Source organism: Phascolarctos cinereus, unplaced genomic scaffold (assembly GCF_003287225.1).
Source record: "Phascolarctos cinereus isolate Bilbo 61053 unplaced genomic scaffold, phaCin_HiC Scaffold_4;HRSCAF=312, whole genome shotgun sequence".
Classification (NCBI taxonomy): Eukaryota; Metazoa; Chordata; class Mammalia; order Diprotodontia; family Phascolarctidae; genus Phascolarctos; species Phascolarctos cinereus.
Genome location: NW_027555847.1, coordinates 85,645,952 through 85,670,340, shown reverse-complemented (window position 1 = coordinate 85,670,340; position 24,389 = coordinate 85,645,952). Strand labels below are relative to the sequence as shown.

Genomic DNA, 24,389 nt, shown 5'->3' with positions numbered 1-24,389 from the left:
GGCTGAAGGGAAGATGTAACCAAGGTTTTCCATGGGAAATGGAATTTGTGCTGGGCTTTGGAGGCTGGGCAGGATCTGGAGAGATGAAGAGGAAGCCAGAGGGCACTAGGGGTAGGGAAAATGTGAAAAAAGGCTGAGAGGCAGAAATGAGTCCCTTTTCTACCTCTCAAGCCCCTTCCTACTGGCTTCTCTTGTCTGCATTGCCACAGGCCCACACACATGTACACGCATGCATAAACACACAGAGTGAGTAAATATTCCATTATCTGGACAGACAACAACTCAACAGTGTCCAGGAACAGATACAAAGTCCCCTAGTGAAATCCGATTTGCGCCTTTATCCATGCCCAGCTCCCTCTTGGTTGCAATCTCACGGACTAAAGCAGCGCAGTTGCCGTTTCATTCTGCTCTAGAACAGGGCCTTCCTTTGGCAACAGGAGGGTACTGCTGCTACTGATGTCTCCTGTCTCTGGGAGCCTGGCTAACTCTCTCTTCTGGTCTGATGCTTACCCTGGATCCTCCCTGCTCTGCTCCTTCGCACCCAAACCCAGCCTGAAAGCGGAAGGGAGGTACATAAAGGGAAGCCAGGACCTGACCCTCTGTTCTTTGCCTCTCACCTGCTAGGGTTATAGGATCATCTATTTAGAGACGGGAGGAACCTAAGAGGTTCCTCTTTTCTTAAAATGAGGGAACTAAAACTGGAAGAGGTTATATAACTTGCTTAAGGTCTTTCAAGTCTAGCACTCTATCCTGCTCTATCACATCTCTCATGAGGTGGGCAGATCTGTGGCCCCATTCAGAAGGACCACACTCTCCCGCCTAGAAAGACCCCATCACATGGGTCTATCTGCAAACCAAACCCATACTCTCAGCCAGTCTACATGCGCGTGTGCGCGCGCACACACACACACACACACACACACACACACACTCACTCACCCTAGCATCTGGCTAGAAGCTCTGATACCATTGTTTCCTAGACCCTAGAAGGACTGTCTTGTACCATGTCCTGTCTTGTCTTATCTTGTCTTGTCTTTTCTCTTCACAATCAGGAATTTGATTATTGTCTCTACACAGATGGATCCTAATGATAACGATAATCTAGTGAAATCTCCCTCCCACTGCAAGAATCCAAACATCTTTTCTCATGTCATCTCAATAACAACCCCATTGGTAAGTTCTATATGTATTTATCCCCATTTACAGATGAAAAAAACTGAGGCTTGCTGTTGTCCAGCTGTATCCAACTCTTCATGACCCCTTGTGGGGTTTTCTTGGCAAACATACCGGAGTGGTTTGCTATTTCCTTGTCTAGCTCATCTTACAGATGAGGAAACTGAGGCAAACAAGGTAAAGTGACTTGCCCAGGGTGACACACCTAGTAAATGTCTGAGGCTTGATTTGACCTCCTGACACCTGACACATCCCCAGTGCTCTATCCATTGCACCACCTACGAGTGACTTGACTGTGATTGTAGTTAAGTGTTTTGAGTGTGAGAGACAAGACTGAGGATCAGGTCAATCCTGCCTCTAAGTCCAAGTTGTTTTTTACCACGTACACAACAATCCCTCTCATCTCTAGCCTTAATCTCTTCCCTTAGCTCTAGGTCCCCATCTTCCTGGATCCCTGCTAGTCCTTCAGACTCAGCATCTTGGTCTGCCAGCAAGGCTGTAGGATCTCAGACAAGCCAATTAGTACCTCTGGGCCTCAGGCTTCTCACCTGTAAAATGAAAGGGTTGAACCTGAGGACCTCTAATGTCTCTTCCGGCTTGAAGTCTATGATCCTAACCTCTTAGGTCCAAATTTGGGGTTTTTTCTGGTGACACAACGTGAAGAATGCCAGACTGGAAGTCAGAGGACCTTACCTCCTCTGCGACCTCAGGAAGGTTACTTAATCTCCTCTTTAGAAGGCGGGGGGGGGGGGTCAGACTGGATGGGTGTCTCTACAGTCCCTTCCAGCTGTGAATCTATAATGCCATGATCCTCCCTCCACAAACCCCCCCATCTTGGCTTGAAATCTCAGAGACATCTTTGACTCTATCCTCTTTCCCATCACTAACCTCACCTCCAATTTCAATCAGCCACCAAGTCTGGTCAATTCTATATCTTCTATAATACCTGTCAAATCAATCCCTTCCTCCCCAGCACTCTAGTTTGAAAATCCCTCGTTATCTTCTGCCTGGCTAGTGTAATAGTCTCCTAATTTGACTCACTGCCTACAGCCTCCTCTCTAATGCATCCTTCACACTGCCAAATTAATCTTGCTAATTTATAGAGTCAACCATGTCACTCTTCCACTCAAAAATCTTCAGTGGCTCCTTACTGCTGCTAGTAAGTAAATCAAAACTCCTCAGCCCAGTATTTAAGCCCTTCCACAATTTGCCCCCAGCCTACCTTTCCAGTTCTATTTAACTCTGCTCCACTTTGCAAATTGTATTATGGCAAAGAGATGACTATGTGTCTCCTGATCTTGTCTTGCCCTTCTCACCTCTGTAGAAAGCTGTGCCCTATTCTTGGAGTGGATCTTCACTCACCTCCACCTTTGAGAAGTCCTCTTCCTTCAAGCCACAGCTCTACCACAAAGCCTTCCTTGATCCCTGTGAGTAAAAGTGTTCTCCCCACTAGAATAGAAGTACCTTGCAAACAATGAGGTTTCATTTTCTGTACTTATATCCCCAACATAGCACAGTGCTGGCACATAGGAGGTGCCCAACACTTTCTACCTGATTCTCTCTCCCCTCAATTTTTCCTAGAGAACTTTAGCCAGATGCCTTCTTTGTTACTCTCTCACCCTACCTTATATCACACTTATCGGTAGACATGCCATGGCCCACGCAATAAAATATGAACCTCTTGAAGGCAGAGAGCACGGCATTCCTTATCTTGATTCCTAGCAAGTAGCATAGTACCTCACACAGGGTGCACCATTAATAAATGGTTGTTGACTGAACAGATCACAACTTCTCTGCATTGGGAAGGACCCCTGGGATCATTTGATTTAATCTCGCTCCTACTAAAGGAATCCAAATATTGCCCAGCACTTTGCCAGGAGCTGTCCTTGACAATTCTCTAATTCTCCCTGGTGGCATAATTATTTGTGCCCTCAGAATGTACACTCCTCCAGAGCAAGGTCTATGTCTCTGTTGAGTACTGCAGTCCCAGTGTCTAGTACAATACCTCACACCCTGGAGGAGCTTAAAAAATATTTGCTCAGTGAGGGAAATCTAGATTGGAAAGAGACCTTAGAAATCATCCCATTCTACCTCTTTTATTTTTCAGTCGGGGAAACATGAGGTTCAGGGAAGTGACTTGCCCAAGGCAATATAGGGAGTAATTAACCCAGGATTTAAACTCAGGTCCTCTGATCCCCTAAATCCAAGATCTAAACCTTGCCCTTTCTACTATCTAAGATAGCTAGGTGGCACAGTGGATAGAGTGCTGGGGCTGGAGCCAGAAAGATTCATCTTCCTGAGTTCAAATCCAACCCCGAACACTTACTAGCTGTGTGACCCTGAGCAATTCACTTACATTGTGATGCTTACTTTAGGAACAACATCCCTCAGAAACTACCATCCAAGAGCTGGAATTCATTTAACTTCTCAGTCTTATTTTGCTCATCTATAAATAAGAGGTTGGGGTTAGAGTCTCTAAGACCACTTCTAGTTCTAAATTCCATAATCTTGTATATAGTTATAGGGAACCCTCAAAAGGCATTCATCTATTCCATGATGGACAGCTGTAGTTAAAAAGTTCCTCTAGGTAAAAATCTGCTTCCCTGTATCTCTCCTCCCACTCCATGCTCTATCACTATGGCTCAATTCAACAAATATTTATTAAGCACATACTATGTACTAGGCACTGGAGTGTCAATGATAAACACCCCCAACACACACACAACTTTCTGTCTTCTAAAATCAAACAAAAGTAGTCTTCTCTCTCCTTCCAGCAAGAGTCCTTCAGATACTTTAAGGCAACTATCACATGTGTCCTTAAAGTCTTCACTTTGACAGGTCAAATGGCTTTTGACTGATCCCTATACACTTAAATACTTACCATTCTGGGTTGTTCTAGCTTGTCAATGTCCTTTCCACATCACGGACCCCAGACCTGAATCCAGACTGGTCGCACAGGGTATAGAATAGTGGGACTCTCACCTCCCTCTGGAGTAGGCAGAAGGATGTCTTGGAAAGCTCACTAGTGATTGCTGGATGCCACTAATAACACTGAGTCACCCACAATACCTAGGTCTTTTCTACATGTATCATCTGGCCATTCCTGGGTGATGCTGGGTAAGTCACTTTTCCCATGTCACAAAGCAAAGAGGTAAGCCCAGCAGAGGTTCAAGCTCCCAGGCCTTTCCTAAACATCTTCAGAAGCTTCAGAGTACTTGGAGGCAGCTCTTAAATTCCCAGAGATGTAACTATTGTCTAAACACATGAGCCCCAGATCTACACACCAAATCTTCATCTTTCTCCTGAGCGCTAGTCTCGTATCTCCAACTGGCTGTCTGCTGGGTATCTCCCTTCGGATCTCCTACAGACATCTCAAACTCAACTTGTCCAAAAATTAACTCATTCTCTCTTTTCCACCCCAACCCACACATTTCCCTAACTTTCCTCTTTCTTACCAGCCCTCTAGTCCCATTTAAAACCTTGGCATCATCCTCCACTTTTCACTCCACATCAGCTCCATAACCAACCAGTTACCAAGTCTTATTGCTCTGATCTTCTTATCATCTCTTGTGTCCATCTTCTCTCTTGTCCCACCACCTCTGCCCTAATTCAAGCCCTCATCATCTCTCACCTGGGGTCTCCCTGCACCTAGTCTCTTCTTTATCTACTCCATCCTCCAAATGCTGACAAACTGATATTACTAAAACACAAGGGTGACTAAAGCACTCTCCTACTCAGGAAGCTTCATTGTCCCCTCTGCCTCTTGGATTTCAAGATTCTGTTCAAATGCCATGTCCTACCAAAGGCCTTTCCTGGTCTCCCCACTTTTTTGGTCCCTCCCCTTCACACATATAGCCTAGAAATCACTTTGTATTCATTTTACCTAAATTTTGTACTTAATTACCTATGTATGTGTTTATTTTCCTCCAGCAGAAAGCAAGCCCCTTGAAGACAGTGATTGTTTCGTTTCGTGTTTGTCTCTAGCATCTAGCACAGCTCCTGGCACATAGTAGGACTGAATAAATCCCCATTCATTGATTGATTCTGAGCCTTACTTTCCTCTTTTGTGAAATGAGGGTAATACTTCTCCCTCTACCTGCTTCATAAAGGTGTTGGAAGGAAAGCACTTTGTAACTTCTCTTAGAGCAGTACAGAAGTGGTAATAAATATGAGTAATTCGTAGTACTGCCTTCATTGCTAATGCTGTGTGACCTTGACTAAATCACTCTACCTCTCGTGAAATGGCAATGATCATACTATTTACAGCTCACCAGGTTGTTGTCAGAATTAAAGTGCTTTGCAAACCTTTAAGCACCAAGGGAACTAGAGCTCTTATTACTGTAAACTTGTAAGGTATGAATGAAGACTCCCCCAGCCCATTCAAAACCAAGGGCACCCTTCCAGGAACCCAGCAGTTCAAGCATCCAGATATTCATCACCGACGACTAGGAGGGCAGGAAGAAGGGGCAGTTTCCCCTCGTAACCCACCCAACTGCCATTGGAATAGCCCCCTCCCCATTCCCTACTACCTCTTTTCAGTGGATCTACACTCTCGCACCATGTGGGCCAATACACTTAATAAAAAGTCAAGTGATTGAGCTTTCTAAACTACATCTCTTAACAACAGCGACAACAGCAGCAGCAATAATGACATCATTGTAGAACAGAAGTGGGCTGCATAGGACCAATGAGCATTTACAATTTTTATTGCTTTTCATGGGTTGCTATTGCCGAAGAATCCATCACCCAACGGCTGGCCTTCTGGCGATGAGCCTCTCTTTGCTTAGCTAGCCTGGTCCTCAGAAAGCTGACTCAGTCTATTGCCAAGGCCATACACGAAGCCTTTCCAGCCCAGCAGAATCTGCCAGAGCTTAGCTCTATTGGCATGGTTTTCTAGAGCCTAAAGACATCTCCATATCAGGATGAGGCATCAGAGTAGAACTTTCTGCAGCAATGATATCAGAGTGGCAGAAAAGGAAAGAAGAGATGCTATGAATTTAGCCTCATCTACAAACCTTAACTTGACTACTGGCGCTCTAAAATGTGAGATTGTTGTCCAAAGACCAAAAAGGGGACAAGCTGCTGGAGGAGCTCAATCCTAGCAATCTTGACATTTTGGCTACAAACCAGAAGAAAGAAGGAAGTGGTGGCTAAATGGAAGATGACTCACAAGTACTCAATCCATGGGGAGGCAAAGGGAAAAATTGGCGGAGTTTGTCTTATCTCATGCCCAAAGGCAACAAGAAACATGATTTCATGGGGTATTTGGCCATCTTGTATGGCAGTGTTCACAACTGGTATCTGCACAAAAACTGCCATGAAAATAATGTCAGTTTATGTACCAATGTTGGTTGCACAGGATGAAGAAGGAGAGAAATTCTGTAAAAAAGAGCCTCCAGATCCAAATCAACATACACTTTGATACCTGGTGACTTCAGCTCAAAAGTGAGAGAAGCGAAGATAGGGAGAGATATATCAGGAAGAAGGAATGAAAGAAGCTGAACACTTGTCAATCACACAGGAGTCTAGCACCTTTGCATAATTAATACTTTCTTTGAGAAAAGAATTGGAAGAAAACTGGAGGTAGTGAGTACCAGATAATGCTTTTAAAAATGAAATAGATCATATTTTAACACACAAGAAAGAACTCATTATTGACGTGGAAGTTGACACTTAATGAGCTGTCTGCACAGAGTCAGACCACTGACTTTTTAGATCAAAGATCAGTATTAGTTTAAAAGTCAAAGAAAAAAATAACAATGAAAAAATGGTGCAAATTTGGAACAATTTAATCCTGAGCTTTCTTTCTCAGACTTGATTAATACCCAAAAGGTAATCAAGGGACTATCAACAAGCACAGTTCTATATGCCTACTTTTCCATATATTCACAAAAGCTTCATGAGGATTCCTTATGAAATGCATTTATACATGCATTATGGGCATTTCCAACTGTGAATATTAGGAACAGGTAGGCTACTACAAGTGATTCAGTGAAACACTTCTTTACCATGTTGTAATCGACTGAAAGTTGTACAGAATAACAAGATCCTATCAAGCTTGTGGGTTTTTTTTTTTACGAAGAAGCTTTCAATTCATTAAAACAAAAATGCCAACTTAAAGGCTCTTTTCAAACCAGGGTCTCTGATCCATACATCAAAAACATTCAAGATTCCTCAAACGAGCTAACAACGGAAGCATCCTTACTCAACAACATATGAATCATAAACAATAGATGAGGCCCAAAACAGGGAGAAATATTCTTGCCTAAGGCATTTGACATGGTGATGGAGGAGATTCAGTGTAGAACCCAAGTTGGAGAGGTTCCCTCTGGATGTAGATGGTAAGGTCTTCCAGATGCCCCCGTTTGAAGATGATATCATTCTGTTTGCATCAAGACCCATAATACTGCAACACCTCCTGGAAGAGATATATAAGCACTCAAAATTTTCAACCTGACCATCCAACCACCAAAGAACAAGTGGACAAAGAATATCTATTGCCCAGATTATGACATGATAGAACTTGTCCATTATATATTTATATCTATCCATCCATCCATCCATCTATCTATCTGTCTATATCTTGGAGAAACAATAGAAATGGATAAGTCGGGCCCAGAATTAAACAGGGGGAAGAGGAGAGCAGGCTGGATTGCCTTCATGGAGTTATAAAGCTCCTTTAATGACTCTAAGCTTCTCTTGGGAACAAAGTCCTGTCCTTTTAATACCAATAGTTTACCAGTTTGTTGTTTGGCCATGATGTATGGATTATAGCAGTCTCCAAAGAACTGAAAATGGTTATCATGCAGAAAGCAATGGAAAAGCACATGGTGGTCACGAGCAAGCTGAGGCATATGAACAACAAGGAGCATCAAGGAAGAACAAGAGTGAAAGGTGCCGTCAGGGAGATGCATGTGTGATAGAAGGATAAGACGGTCTGGTCAGATGACAAAGCTGAAGGACAACAGATAACCTTACTATTCCATTGCAATTCTTACGCCAAAAGAAAGGACATTGGGTGGCTCTCCTATAGAGAAAATATAGTTACATGGTGTGAGCATATGTGTGTGTGTGTGTGTATGTGTGTATATAGATATATATCTATATATCTATATACATATATATATATATAGATATAGATATATAGATATAGATATAGATATTGTTGGAAAGAACATCCAGATTGTTGATATCGCACACCTTAATGGTCTACGATTTCCTTGATATGGGAACACCTTCCAGTGGCATAGATTACAATCCATTAATGCCTTCTCTTCCCGTGAGTCATATCCTATAACATGAGTGGTCTACTCAATGGGCCGTCTTCCTCTAAGTTTCTTGATATTATATAGATACCAATGAAATACCTGAGTTAGCCATCAATTATCCCTCATTCTTATTGTGTGATTAGTTATATATTTCGTAGGGTCATAGATTTCAAGCTAAGGGACCTCAGAGGTAATTCTATTCAATCCTCCCATTTTACATATTTCTTTGATGGTCTTTTAAATCACTTTTTGCATGAAATTGAGACATGAATTGGTGAAGTTTACTTATGCTTTCCTCTTCCTCCTCCTCCTCCTCCTAATTCATTTTAATAGCAATTCAAGGTTTCTGAAATGCTTTTCCCATAATAGATTTGTGAGGGAGGTAGCATTATTAGTCCTATTATATAGATGAGAAAATTGAGGCTTACAGTAGTGAAACGGTTTGTTTAGAATCACACACTAATCATTGTTATAGTTAGGTTTGAATCCAGGCTTCCTGATTCCAAATCTAACAGTCTTTCTACATGTGTGTAGACACATAGATATATGCACATACTTGTATACACACAAATATACACTTACATGTATACATATACATACACAAAAATTAAGCTTATACTATGCTTAGTACAAAGAATGAATAGGAAGAGAAGCCTTTAAAAACCATCACATACATTTAAGCCATTCTCTTTTCCAAAGAAAAATATTTGTCATTTTTATTTATTTTTTGAACAGGTGTCAACCTCTAAAATGAATGACCTTGAAGACTTCAAAGCTAGCATATTAGAAGGAAAAGACATCCTGTGAAATCCTGAAATTGGGGAAGGGAACACAGGCTGCAAAACTCAGTTACTGCAACTCCAAAATGCCACAGCTGGGGATTGGAAGCTGCTACCTTGACAGGGTGTTGCTCCCAAATGATGAGATCGAGGGCTCTAGAAACATAAACACATGTATTCACACATGGATGTATAGATAGAACCCCTCCTTTCAACCTGTTTACAAGCCCCTTCCCATTCTTGCTTTGGACTAAGGCAGTAGGTAGCTTTAACCAAACATCAGTGAAAATCCCCAATTTACATGCACACACACACACACACATACACACACCCCATTTAGAGACTATTTATGCAAAAAGATTGTTCATTTAATGAAAGTGTTACTGGTCCAGTAAAGGGCTGGATTAGATGATCTTTAAGGTCCCTTCCGGCTCAGAGATTCTGCAGTGTTAGCTTCCATGATTCACAGTTAAATAGGCAGCTCGCTAAGTACATTTAAAATATGATGTGAGTTACAGAACTTTGACTGAGAGTTTGGAAACCCAGTCCAAGCCCTAACCCTGTCATGGAGTTGATATGACCTTGGATATGTCCCTTGTCCTCTGTGGGTCTCAGTTTTCACTTCCATAAAATGCAAAAGTCAGACTACAACACTATAAAATTAGAGGAAGGGGGATTATGTGCATTGGCAAAGGATTTTTCACTTTACAAAATGATTCATCAGAGTTCCTTTAAAAGTAGTGGGCTCTGCCGATGCATTTAAAATGAGAATCAATTTGCAAAAAAAGAAATGTATTTACAGGAGGCATGTGTTGCATGAAGAAGGGCCCTCATGTGCTGCCATCATGTTGGAAGTGTAGACAGTTATAACTTTCCATCTAAGTCTGAAGTTTTGTATTTCCTGATGTAAAGCCTTGCAAATGTGAGTATACACATTGTGATGGTTTTATTTTTCAGTCTATGAAATAAGTCTGTATTTCCCAAGCTGAGAACTGGCATTAACCTCCAAGGCAGCTGGAAAGAGAAATGACGAAGATATGTAGGCTTCTCCAAGGCAGAGAGAGAAACTGGGAAACAAAAATATCAATCTACCTCTAAGTTTTTGCTGGGTAACCCTGGGTGTCCAGCTTTGGGCTTGACCAGATCATGGGAAAGAGAAAAGGGAAACAAACCCAGGCCCTTTCGTCTGGGAATTCGGGGCCTTAGGGTCAGAGAAGAGCAATTCAATTCAATAAACATTTATTAAAAGTCTATTATATGCAAGAAAGCACTTTATTAGATGCTGGAGATATGAAAAGGAAATAATTCTTGTTTTCTAGGAGTTGACATTTTATTGGAAGGACACAAAAAGGAGACCAAAAAGTAATACGATGTCATTTGAGGAGGAAGAGATAGCCCGAGCAACTAAGCTTAAGACAAAGATGTGAAAGAGGAAGACAAAGAGGGAAGGGATTACAGGAGAATGCTCTGGGCAAATGCATGGAGGTGGGAGATGGGATGTCATATAATTATGTTTCAATAGAAGCTAGTAGAGTAGGATCATAGAATCATATACTCAGAACTAGAAGGGACCTTGGAGGTCATTTAGTTCAATTTTATAGATTAGGAAACTAAGACCCATAGAGGTTAAATGACTCGCCCAAGACCACACAGATATTAAATACAAATAGCTTGATTGAAGCCCAAGTAAGCCAATAAACTAATCAATCCAAGTCAATCTATCAATGGACCAATAAGTATTTACTAAGAGTCTATCATGTTTCAGACATTTTGCTTCATGCTGGGGATACAAAACTAAAAATGAAATAGTGCCTGTCCTCAAGGAGCTTATATTCTGCTAGAGGAGACAAGTTGGATAAAACAAGGGAAGAGGGAAAGGCTCATTGCAGAAGGTGTTGACTGGACAGAGTTTTGAAGGAAACAGAGGATTCTAAGAAATAGATTAAATAGGAGCTCATTCCATGCATAGGGTACAGCCAACACAAGATGGAGAGAGGAGCTGGAGTGACATGAATGGAGGGATGCAATGTGGATAGAGCACTGACTTTGGAATCACAGGACTTGGATTCAGATCTCACTTCTGGCACTTACTGTGTGAATCTTAGGGAAGTTAATTAACCTCCCTGGCCTTAGTTTCTTTGTGTACAAAATGAGGGGCTTGGACTACATGGCCTCTGAGGTCCCTCCCAGGTCTAAATGAGTGAACATGTGAGGAATGGCTGGACCACAGGGTATAGGAAGAGAGTAATGTATAATAAAGTTGAAAGGTAAGTTGGGAATCACATTGTGAAGGGCTTCAAAAGCTAAGTCTCTAAAAAGCCCCATACTCTCCATGGAACTATAATGAAACGAGGCTCAAAGAAGAAGTTGGAGCTAGATTGCAGAGGAACTTAAATATTAAACAGAGGAATTTGAATTTTATTTTCAAGGCAGTGGGGAGCCACTAAAAATTATTGAGTAGTGATGTGATCAGATACACAGTAGGAAGATATATTGGCAGCTCTGTGAAGGAAGGATTGGAGTGGCTGGAGGAAGAAAGACAAAAGAGAAACAAGTCCCAACATGGCCCTCAGAGTCTCAGTTTGAGGTTTGGGAGAGAAGGAGAGACAAATGAGAAATAAATCCAGGCTCTGTCCTTGGGTATCCCAATCTCTCACACAATGGCTTGTCTATAACCCCTGAGGAGTTAGCGAAGGTGAATAGGTCAGAAGACATGGTCTTGCCCCAAATCTGTCCCTTATCTATGTGACCTTGAGCAAGTCCCATTCCTTCTCTGGACTTATTCAAGGCATGGATTTCTATGGATTAAAAAACAAATACAAAAGGAACTGGGAGAAAAGATGATCAGTGTAGGCTGGCAGCAATATCAGGGAAAGCTTCTGGGAAGAGATGGGATCATTGAGTAGGTTCAGAAGGACAGGAGAGAATTGGAGAGGCAGAAATGAGGAGGAAGGATATTCCAGCTTGGAGAACAGTCGAGCCATAGGAAGAGTAGCTGGTAGAGGGGGAAGATGGATTCTTACTGAGGAAGCAATGGGACAAATGGTTTGATAGACATGGAAAGGAAGCTATTTTCTTCTCTCACCCATTTACTGTTTCTTGTCTTCTTGGTAGAGAGAGCTGAAATTTCCTCTTTTTAAAAAAATAAGAAACTGTTTCCCAAGGGGAACTTTAATGATCAGTAGGAAACACTTTGGTTCCATCCCTTCTTAGTTAAACAATTAACAGATCACTAGTATAAAGTGGGTCGTAGTCCTAGACTTCCTTCTAGAAGTTCTCTCAAGCTGGGGACAATGAGGCAGGAAGCCCCAAGTGCCTCATTTCTCTAATAGCTCTGAGGATGGTGCATGGAACCCTCTGGCTCAGATTTGCTTGCCCAAACTTAGGAGATGGCTTTATCCAGCCTGAGGAGACATGATGTGTGTGGGGGGAAGGGGGCAGAGGTGGGGTAATGAGATATGGACTAGAAGGCAGATCTCCACCACTGTGATGATCTTGAGAAAGGCACAGACTCACAGACTCTTAGAAACAGAAGGGTCTTTAGAGATCATCTCATCCCATCAAATAATCAACAAGCACTTATTAAGTGCCTACTATGTGCCAGGCATCATACTGCTAGGGGGTGGAGACACAAAGAACACCAAAAAACTAGTCCTGCCCTCCAGGAGCTTACCATCCACTGGAGAAAAGAGCCTGCACACATATAAATAAATACAAATTATAACAGTAAGCAAACAGTAGATAATCTTGGAGGGGAAGGGCTAACAGTAGGCAGCCAGAAGGGCATCAAGTCAGAGGTATTGCTTGAGCTAAGGCTGAAAGAAGCTAGAGAATTTAGCCATGAGAAAGGAGCACATTCTTGACGTTGGGAATGGTGTGTTCAAAAACCGGGATATAGGAGATAGAATGTTGTAGCTGGACTACAGTTAATCAAGGGGAGTAAAGTGAAATAAGCCTAGAAAAGATGTTTGTTTTTTATGGAAGAGGCAGTAGGGAGCCACTGAAGATTTTTGAGCAGAGGAGTGCAGTGGTCAGACTTGTGCTTTTAGCAATGTTGCTTTGGTAGCTATGCAGAGAACGGATTATAGGGGAGAGACTTGAAACTAGGAATAATGATGAGAAGACTATTGCAACAGTCCAGGTGAGAGGTGATTAGGACTGAACGAGGATGTTGGCTCTGTCAGTGGAGAAGATGGAACAGTTGTGAGAGATACCGTAAAGAGAATTTACAAGACTGCAACTGATCGAATATGAGGTATGAGAGAGAGAGGGAGTGGAATTAAGGATTATAAATCTGGGGTGACAGGAAGGACTGTGGCACTCTCAACAGAAGTAGAGATATTAGGAAGAGGGATGGGTTTGAGGGGCAAAAGTGATGAGTTCTATTTTGGGCATGGTCAGTTTGAGATACTCAAGTAGTTTGGAGGTCAGATAAGGAACTAGAGCTCAGATATGGAGATGTGGGAGTCATCTGCAGAGAGATAATAATTGAACCCTTAGAGCAGATAAGATGATTTTCAGATGAGAAACTTTGGCACACAAAGGTTAATTGATGTGCCCAAGGTCACACAAAACCAAGATTCCTGATTTTAGGAAGGTTCAGGGAACCACGAATTCAGGTTAGTTTTGCCTAATGCAGGAAATCTGGTCCTCAAAAGGGAGCTCAGAGATCGTCTAGTCAATACAGATGTGTAAACAGGCTCAGAGAGGAGGAATGATCTACCTAGTGACCCTAGTAACAGGGTTAGGATTCTGATGGAGATCTCAGACTCCTAAGTCTAACAGTCTTTCCAGTACTCTGTAATGTCCCTTGGGACTTAATAAGGAATCAGTGACATGAAACAAAATGAAACAAAACCCACCAGGAATTGAGGGCTTGGACAAGATGGCAGTATTAAAAGGCATCACAATGTGGCTACAACCCACCTTTGTTATCTTATAGGCTCATCTCCAGGTGTGGGCAAGTTAATTTTTAACAATCAGCTCTCCAGGAAACAACAACAACAACAAAAACCCACACACAGGACACACTTCTGAGCTTATTGTGCATTATTAACATTTTCACCTTGCACATCTCCCACTGCTGCCCACCATATTCCAGCCAAAGAGAAAGCTTTGAAGTGTCCCATCCATCTGGTGCCTCCTATCTAGCATCTTCTGCCTGGTGGAATCCAAGTGACCCTTTTAGGGCTTGCTTCAATGCCACCTTCTCAATGAAACTTTCCCTGATTCCCTCTGGCTAGAGGTGACCATTATCTGTTTGGATCTCACAAAATTTTGCACTTTTCTTAAGAACATGTCATCATCTGGCTAACGTATCATATCCACCTATGGCCAGATCTTATCACCGTTTACTAAATTAAAAGCTTCTTCTGTGTACTATGGTACAGTACAAAGAGCTCTAGCTTTGAGATTAGAATAACTGTATCACCTTGGACAAGTCACCTCCCCCTCCTCTGTGAAATGAGGAGATTAGAACTTGATCTCTAAGCTCTCTTCTAACCTATAAATTCTATGATCCTCTTAACTTCCCATCCCTCAACCCAACCAGAACAAAACAAGCAGTTTAAAATAATAGACTGAATCTGGAATCAAAGAACAGACTCCAATCCCACTGTGCCACTCAGTACCTGTGTGACCTTGGCAAACTGCTCTACTTCTCTGGGCCTCAGTTTTCTCATCTGTAACATGAGAAGGCTGGACTAGATAATCTGTTGCCCTCCGGCCCCAAAATCTAAAATCTTAGAGCAGAGACCATGCCCTAGCTCTGTATCTCCTTGAGTATGGGACACTCCACATAGCAAAAACTCAATGAATTTATGCATCTTACTCAAGATATCTGACACTCAGTCAGCTCTACTATACTATGACTGAATCCAAAAAGAAATACACCGACACAGTACCCAGGAGCTAAAATTGGATGTACCCTCTCTCTCCCTCTGTAAGATACCAGATTAAAATGACTATGTAGTTGGTCTTCAAATATTTCTTTATCTTGGAAACAAAATCACAGCCCCCCAAATTATGCCTCAGTTAGGGCTGTGCTAATTCCCACTTTACCATATTGGGTCACTTCCATCTGACTGAAGTCACCTTTGGCTTTTCAAAGCTCCATTCCCGGGACAAGGACTGAAGGATCTGTCCTCAAGTTTTCATTAACCCACAAATAACCTATTCAACAGGTATTATTATGGGGTAAGGGGAGGGAAGTGGTGACTTACAGGGGAAACCAGCATTTCAGACTCTGTTCTCTCAACATATAATTGAAAGAAAACTGGGCTAGAAATCAGGAAAGTTGGGTTAGAGTTCTAGCATCACCACTAACCCTGGGCCTCAGTTTCCTTCTCTGTTAAATAAAATAAGTTGTGGGATTGTAGATTTAGAAGTGGAAGGCACTTTCAAAGTCACCAGTCCAATTCCCTAATTTTACAGTTAAGGAAACTGAGTCAAGGTTAATGTGCTTTCCCAAGGTCACAGGAGGTCAAAGAGGCCAGATTTTAAACCCAGGTCCTCTGATTCAAAAATTTAGCACTGCATGCTGCACAATTCTTCCAAAACTGATCGTGATGGTTTCTAGAAGCACTTCCCAGTGCTCACATTCTGTGTTCTAAAGTCAACTGAAGTCAATTCAATTCAACCAAACTTTTATTAAATGCCTACTGTGTATAGAGAATTATGCTAGCCTTGGGGATATAAAGGCAAAAAGAGGAACAAACAGTTTTGCCTTCAAGGAACATTCTGAGCATATAACATGTATCCACCCAAGGAAATACAAAGTACACCATACAAATAAATACAAAACAATTTCAAGATGGAGACATACTAATTACTTGGAGGAACGGATCAGTGGAGGACTCATAGAAGAGGTGGCACCCGAGCTGTGTTTTCAAAGAAGCTGAGAAATGAGATAGAGATGAAGATGGCAGGCATTCCAGACATGGCCCCTTCCAGTAGGAAGGAGTGTTTAGCAGGATCCAAGACTGTAGAGAGCAGTCAGGTGGTGTAGTGGATAGAGCACCTGGCATGGAGCCAGGAAGACCTATCTTCATGAGTTCAAATCTAGCCTCAGACACTTGCTAGATGTGTGGCCCTGGGCAAATCAACTAACTTTGTTTGCCTCAATTTCCTCATCTGTAAAATGGGCTGGAGAAGGAAATGGCAAACCACTCCAGTATCTTTGCCAAGAAAACCCCAAATGGGGTCATGAAGAGTTGGATACAAATGAAACAACTGAACAACAACGACAAAACTGTAGAGATGTCAAGGAGGAGGACTGAGGAATAGCCACTGGGTCTAGCAGTTCATTGGTAAGACTGGAATGGGGGTTGGCCTGATTTTGACCAAGAGACTGAAAAATGAGTAGGAGGTGAGGAGACGGAGGCAATGGATGCAGGCAACCATTTCTAGGCCTCTGGCTATAAGAGACAAAAGAACGGTAGGATCAAACAAAGGATTGTTTTATGTCTGGGGTAGGCCTGGGGAATTTTCCCTGAAGAAGTAATTAGTGGATAAAGTGAGGCTGAAATAGAAAGAAAGAGAATGATGGAGGGGACAAATTCCTGGAAAAAACGGAAGAGGATGGGATAAAGACTCTAAGTTTAGTCTTGGCAAGAAGTCTTACTTCTTCATCAGAGACCCGTGCAAAGGAGGACAGAGTAGGCAATACTAAAGAATTCAGTGTGAGTGATGGGTGGTATGCTGGAGAAGATACTTCAGAGGGTTGGGATGTAATATCCTCTGCTGAGAGCTAGGTGGAGAGAAGATGATATAGGAGGCTTGAGAAGGAGGGAAGAAGGTTTGGAATAGCCATTTAGATAGTGTGATTGATAGCCAATCAGGGAAGAATAAAAGTGTTGTTGTGTACCAGTGAAGCCCAGTTGAAATTAGTTACCATATATTTATAAACCTCCTTGGCACAGTCCTCCAAGAGTGACTGAAAGGGAGACTGTAGATAGTTGGAATCCCATTCAGAGATTCTATGAATTGGGTCTTAAGGTAAAACAAACCAGAAGTTTGGGTGGCAATAACAAACAAAAAAAAAGAGGCCATTGATGGATACCTGTGGAATGTCCCATTTGCCCACAGATGCGGACAGCAAAGGGAGGTGAAGGGACAGGAGCAGGGCTGCAATCTTGTGCAGAAGAGATCTTAAAGTTAAAGCTTTGAAAAGAGAAGGGGGTGAAGAGTTAGGAATATAAAGAGAATCCTGAGACCTGAAGTATATTGAGGAAACCTCTACCGCTACCTTATCATTCAGCAACCCTGTCATTGACACAGGGCTGATTACTGCCTGAGGTCAAGGAACATTTACTAAACTCTATGATGGCCCTCAAGGAGCTTAAAATCTGCTTGTGGAGGCAAAACTCTAGAAACCACAAGAGAAACACAGGAAAAAATAGAATCAAGTGCTAAATAGTTTGGAACAGAGTATCTTATCCTACAGGAGTTTAGTTTAAGGGTTCCGTGGCAAAGGTGGACTTAAGATGAGTCTTGAAGGAGAGTTATAAATAGAAGACCAGGGGGATATTCCATGTGTGGACAGTGGCATGAGCAAAGGGACCACAGAATGAGTGGTATAGGAGAGGGGTGTGCAGGGGAATGAGAAAAGGAGGAAGGAGAAGGTCATGATGGACAGTGAAAGAACACTGGAATTAGAGTATGATTCCAGATTCTGCTGTGTCTTACCTGTATGACCTTGGGCAAGTCACTTTCCTTGTCTCTGCATTGCAGCTTCCTCCTCTATTAAATGAGAAGATTGAACTAGAAAATCCTTAATGTCCTTTCATGAAATGTTTCACATCCTATGATCCCATTCAATGTTCCTACAAGATCTCCCACCTCTGGGGGGCCTGGCATACTTATAAGAAGTGGACACATTAGCTAAGCATAAACCAAAGCTAATTTGGAGTCCGTGGCATCTGATGGGACTTTTTCTAAATCAACCTTCCTATCCATTTTAGTGAGGAACCATATTGGAACATCAAACATTCTATAAATGCAGGCAGCGCCCCCCCCCTCCACCAAACAAGATGTAGCAAGTTGGGGAGAGAAGCAGTCGGACTGTGGCTCACCACCAAATGCTCCCAGATTTACCAGTAGCACTAAGCACCTGCAATTTTGCATCCAAGCAACCACTGAGGAGAGCCATGCAGGCAAAAACAAACTGGTAAGAAAGAAAGAAAGAAAGAAAGAAAGAAAGAAAGAAAGAAAGAAAGAAAGAAAGAAAGAAAGAAAGAAAGAAAGAAAGAAAGAAAGAAAGAAAGGAAGGAAGGAAGGAAGGAAGGAAGGAAGGAAGGAAGAAAGAAAGAAAGAAAGAAAGAAAGAAAGAAAGAAAGAAAGAAAGAAAGAAAGAAAGAAAGAAAGAAGAAAGAAAGAAAGAAAGAAAGAAAGAAAGAAAGAAAGAAAGAAAGAAAGAAAGAAAGAAAAAAAAAAATAGGGAGAGGAGCTAAGGACTATGATATTTGGGGCATGGCATAGGGCTAGGCAAAGCAGCTGGCATCCTGCTGCCAACATGTGGTGGTCTTAGGATGGGGCCATTTTTGCTGTTTCTTGTCCCTTCTCCCAGGTAAAGGAGGAAGATGTATTGCCTGATAAAGGGTCTCCCCTGCCCCAGTAGATGTCCTCCAATTAACCCTGACCAGAGGGAAACAAGGCCCTATGGAGGAAACATAACCCTCCCCCCCAAGTAGCTGCTCATTAAAGGGGCTTCGTGATGGGTCAGCCAGCTGTTGGAGTCTCACACAAGGGAAGATGATCACCCTTCTGTACTCACCATCCCATAAACCAAAGGCTAGATTCACTCTATCTACCCCTGCCTGGCCAGGGAGCACCACCCAAACAGCCTGTGAGTCTCACATGGAAAGAAGCAACCTTGTATGAGCTAAGCCCTACCTGATTCTGCATCATATGGAAGCTGTGGGAGCCAGATAAGCAAAGGATGAGAGGTAAGAAAAGAGACAGAAAAGGGAGGAGACAGAAGGCAGGGAGAGAAAAAAAGGAGAGAAGAGAAAGAGTAAGGAGGAGAGAGAGAAGGGAGAGAGGGAAATAGAGGAGGAGAGAGAGAGGAAGCAAGATTTCAGAGGCCACTGGTATCATGGCAGGACTCATATACAAAATAAGAATGATCGAAAATGTGAGGAGGGAAGTCAAAGCATCTTCTCCCGACTCCCCTATTCTTTCAAAGGGGTCAGGGAAACTAATTATCACTTCAAAAAAAGGTCTTAAACAGTCCATTGTCAAGTGAAGGATTTATGCTATGTACCCATTAAACAGTGTGATGAAGCCTGTGGCCCCCTTCTCAAAATATTTTTAAATGCATGAAATGAAACACATAGGCTTACAAAGGAAACCAATTATATTAAAATACAGTTACAACGATATTTTTTAAAAAGCACGTTCATGGACCCCAGTTTAGAAACATCTGGTCTAGAGTCTTTTATTATGTGGGCAGGGGACACATACCAAAGGAGAGTAATGGTAATCCCTAGACAAGAAAAAAATCAACAAAAATCGAAATCCAAACCTCTTTTCTTCCATTAGGGTAAGTACAGGAAATCAAGGTGCCTAGAGGTTTTCAGAAATTAAAAATAAATAAAGAAATTGCCCCAGATCCCAAACCACAGCCCTGACATAATGGGGAAAGCTCGAAGCAATTTGGCACTGATGTTGTTACTGAGGCAAGACTAAAGAGAACAGCCCTCTACCTGAAAGCTGCACCGTCTCTATCAAGGTTCATTCCACCGAACCATCTAATTCTGGTGATTTATGGCCAGGGAAATTGTCCAGGAAGTTTACCTCCTCCAGCCTGTCTGTTCGTCTCCTAGGAAATAATGCCTCTATCGGAGACTGTGTCATTATGGACCCAAGAGCCAAACACTACCTAACAGATGTGGCCGTAGTTTCTTTTGGGGTTTTCTGGGGGAGGAGGTTTCTGCTTTGCTTGCAGCCTGGCCCATATTCTCATGGGGAGATGGTGTCATAGGTACAGGCCTCTGGCACCTGCCCCCAACCCCTCCAGGGTGACCCTCCAATCTCACACTGCCGACATCACGGCCCCATCAAACTGGAGAGCTCTGTCTTCCATCTCTGAGTTTTCCACACTTCAGCAAAAGCTGTTCTGTTCTCAAATCAAGACTGGCAGGGTGCATGGGGAGCATGGAGCAGTGGGGAGCTCTTTCTTTTTTTTCTTGGCAAGGGCCAAAGATCAAATTGACACCTGTTTATAGAGGGGTATGGGAGGGAGGCTGCCCACGGAAACCAGGTTGGGAAGTGGTTTTTAATCTACTGAGTCTCATTCTGCATTCAAGGACCTCTTTGACGCCAACCTTCCCTCTGCCCTCCCCCTCCCCGCCACATACACCTTGACTCCCACTGGCTCTCCAACTATGATTTGCAAGGTGTTTTCATTCCACCTCCTCCCTACCCCACTCCATGAACCTAAACTACACCAGGCAAGTGAATAGCTTCGAGCTTTCTCTGAAGACTCATCTGCATGCCTGCCGACTTCCCCATACCCAGCAACGGTGAAACGCTGGCCCATCTGTACTGTCTAAGGGTCTAACACCAACCATTTTATGAAAACTTATGTATGCACAACCATTGTCTGGGCACCACTGCAGGTTGCAGGGAGAAATCGAGCAAGCAAGAGACGTCTATTTTAAAACCTTGACTAGAAGCCTAGCTGGAAAAAAATAATAATTGTGCTTTGGCCTGAGCTCAGCTTTGTGAATGGGGGGGGGGAAACACCTCAACAATTCCCTGCCTCCTGCCTATTTAAAATTTTAGTTTAAATCAGTTCTAATCATTTTAAATTAGAAGGCAAGAAAAAAATCTATACCATTGGAACTTTATCTCCTCCAATTAAAAAAAAAGTAATAATAAAGGTACTTGCACAAATAAACTGGAATTTGCAAGCCTGCTAGCAATGAGATGAAGTACATTGGCTGAGTTTGATTTTGAGGACCTGTAACTGTCTGGAGGATTTTCCAGAAGGATGTTAGTGTGCCCCTATCTTAGCAGAAAGGATCAATACAATTCTCACATTTCTTTCCTCCCTTGGAGTCCACACTTCACCGCTGCAGAACCCCTCTTCTGTTTTTCTCTGGCCACCTCCTCTAGCAATCTGGCCTCCTAAGGGCAACAAGGGGCAGATTCAGAAGGGCAGACACACGCCCAGGACCAGTGCCTAAAGAACTCTTTTCCTGGCTGCTGGATAAATGATTTGGTGTAAGAGCTCCTGAATGCCTGTACCTTTCAAGAGTCCTTCTGACAGACAGGGACCATCACCCATTGGGGTTGGTAGTGTGTCAGACACACAGAGGGGATATATGAATTTAAACATCCACATCTGATACCTGACCGCCAGATAAATTATCCACATTAAGCCTAATGGCCATTTTAAACTAATACCTTGTTCCCCAGACAATACTCATTTGTTAGTCTGCTTCAAAACCACCTGGCTATAGATTCAATCTGGCGGACAAAACAGAAGTTAAAGTTGTAGCTGGGTTCCCAAGGATGTGAAAACCTTCTGTCAACATCGCCGTTCCTGAGAGCTAAAGGGTCAGGCAGTGGCTAACATTCACCTTTTAACTGAACCCTAGCTCTTACAGAAGGCATGAGAGAAAGTGCTGGGAAAATCACCTTTTTTATTAGAAGCTGGGAATAAGGCCTCAGACACTTGATAGAGAGAGGCGTAAGGGTTTAGAGAAGGAGGTGGTTGTGCAAGGGGAAAAGCGAATTCCTGGCTCCAGCCAAAATGTTTTCTCTCCCAACCGCCTCCCCATTCATTCAGCATCCTTTTTCAAAGAGATAATTAAGAGCAGAAAACACCAAGGTCCTGGAGGGGAACGGGAGGGGAGAGGAGAGGGATGCTTTATGAGCCTGCAGATAAGGGGCAAGGTGTGAACACTGAGGGGTGGGTGGGGTAAACACTCATTGAAAAAGACCAAACACAGACTGTCTCTGGGGAAAGGGGACTGTGTTGAATGGAAAGACCGGGTTGTGCAGTTGGTGCTAAAACTCTGCTAGGCAGGCAATCAGAGGGCTGGAGACAGAATACAAATACCTCCATCCCCGAATTTACCCTTCTTCCTATCCCTTCACCCTGAACAGAGGTTTTCTTTTCAAGGGGCTCCGGTCACTCTGGGGACAAACAGAAGTGTGTGTGTGTGTGTGTGTGTGTGTGTGTGTTGGGGGAGTGGGAGGGGTGAAGTAGGTCAGCTTCTTCATTCTCACCCTGAGAAGGCTCAGGGCTAGGCTCCCCGACTGTCTGTAAACATGCCCCCCCCTTCTCCAGACCAGGCTCAGTCAAAGAAAGGGGTGCGCTGCGCAGGGAGAAACAGAGATGCCGGGGTTCGTCATCTTCATGAACTTTCCTATTTCCCTCCCTAGCCCATCTCCATCTACCAAAGAAAAAGGGTTCTGATCTCATCTCAGAAGCTTGGCTCTCCTTCTGCATATACCCGGCTAGGGAAGGGGTTAGGTATAGACGTCCATCTCGGTTGATCCCTTATAGAAAGAACTAAGCAGCCCCTACAGCCTTCCTCAACCTACCTATCACTGACCCTTCTCCCCACCTTCCGTTCTCCCTCTTCCTCTCTCCCTGCTCTACCCCTTCTCTGTCCCTCTCCTCCCCTCCGCCTCTCCCACTCCCCCTCTTTCTTCTTGCCCTACCCCCTCCCCTCTGCTTCTCTCTCTCCCTTCTTCCTTTCCCCTCTCGGCCTGTTCCCCCCTCCCCTATTCCTCTGTTCGTCTCCTCCTCTCTTCTCTGTACCGCTTTCTCGCCCTTGTCCCCTTTCCCTTTATCTCTTCGCTTTTCTCCAGCCCGAGTCCTCCCCTCTGTCTCCATCCTTTCACCCCTTCTATTTCCCATCCTTTCATCCCCTTTCCCTCTGTCTCCGTCTCCTCTGAACCCGCACCCCTTCGTTCCCGGGAGCGACCTCTGCCCCCGGCCCCGCGGACTCCAGAAAGTCAGTGGTGGCGGCGGCGGCAGCGGCAGCGGCAGCGGCAGCAGCTGCGAGCAGCGCAACCGGTCTGCTCCCCAGCCCCCTCCCCTGCCCTGCCCTGCCCTGCCCTGCTCTGCCGGGCTCGGCTCGCCTCCGCTCCGCTCCTCTCCGCGCTCCGCCGACGGCTCCAGCCGCTGCCGCTATCACTGCCGCTGCAGTTGCCGGGGCTAGGGACGCCGGGCTGCGGCCGGCCACTTACGTGTGCTGCTGGGGGAAGCTGTAGCTGCGGGCGCCGGGCACCGGGAGGACGAGCAGCAGCAGCAGGAGGTGGAGGTGGAGGTGGAGGTGGAGGTGGCCGCCGCCGCTGCCGCCGCACAGAGCCCGGGCAAGCGAGGAGGCGCCGCAGGTCGGAGCCGACACCGCCATGTTTCCATGAACTACTCCGCGCCCAGCGGAGCAGAGCAGAGCGCAGCGCAGGGAGAAGCTGGAGACCGGCCGGAGGCCGGGGGCCGGACTCCGGGCCGCCTGCTCGGGCCTCGCCTCGCCGCCTTGCGCCCTGCGCTCTGCGCGGCGCCTCTGCTGCGCTGTCCGGAGTGCCTGCCCCAGAAAGGCAAGGCAAGGCAGAGCAAGGCAAGGCAAAGGAAGGCGGCCCCGGGCAAGAGAGCAGCCCCGGGGCTGGGGCCGGAGCGGGGGCTAGGGCTGGGGCAGCGGCGACCCCGGCTGAGCTGCGCCGCGCCGGGCTGGGCTGGACAAGGCTGGGCTGCGCTGCGCTGCTCTGCCCTGGCCAAGCGGGCTAGGCTAGGCTCGGGCTCGGGCTTCCGCCGCGGCCGCTGGAGCAAACACACTGAGCTAATACAAACTGATACTTTCCTTCAAATATGCAGCCGCCAACCTGCCCGCCCGTCGCCGCCGTCGCCGCCGCCGCCGCCTCACCCTCCGAGCGGCCCCCCCGCCTCCCCCCGGCCCCCGGCCTGGAGCCGCGCCAGTGCTTTCCTCGGCTCCAGAGCGCCTCCTTCCCTCGCTCTCGCGGCCTTCCACCACTCCCCCTCCCAGGCCGCTCCGCTCCACAAGCCGCCCGCGCGCGACATCAGAGCCGCGCGCGCGCTGGGGACGGGGGGAGGAGGGAGGCTGGCGACCGAAGAAGGCGGCAGTGGCAGCGGCGACGAGCGGGCCGGAGCTGCAGCGCGCTCCCGGCCCCTGCGCGCCCCCCTAACCTCGCGCTG

At 44.8% G+C, this 24,389-nt stretch overlaps 1 protein-coding gene across 1 annotated transcript in view; it reads right to left on the bottom strand.

Moving 5' to 3' along the window:
- Positions 1-24,094, bottom strand: part of CACNA2D2 (calcium voltage-gated channel auxiliary subunit alpha2delta 2) — a 424,057-nt gene extending 399,963 nt beyond the window's left edge. Inside the window, exon 1 of the mRNA XM_020999289.2 lies at positions 23,426-24,094. Coding sequence (XP_020854948.1) covers positions 23,426-23,592 — 167 coding nt within the window. The 5' untranslated portion in view covers positions 23,593-24,094. The remainder of the gene's footprint in view (positions 1-23,425) is intronic.
- Positions 24,095-24,389: the final 295 nt, after the last annotated feature.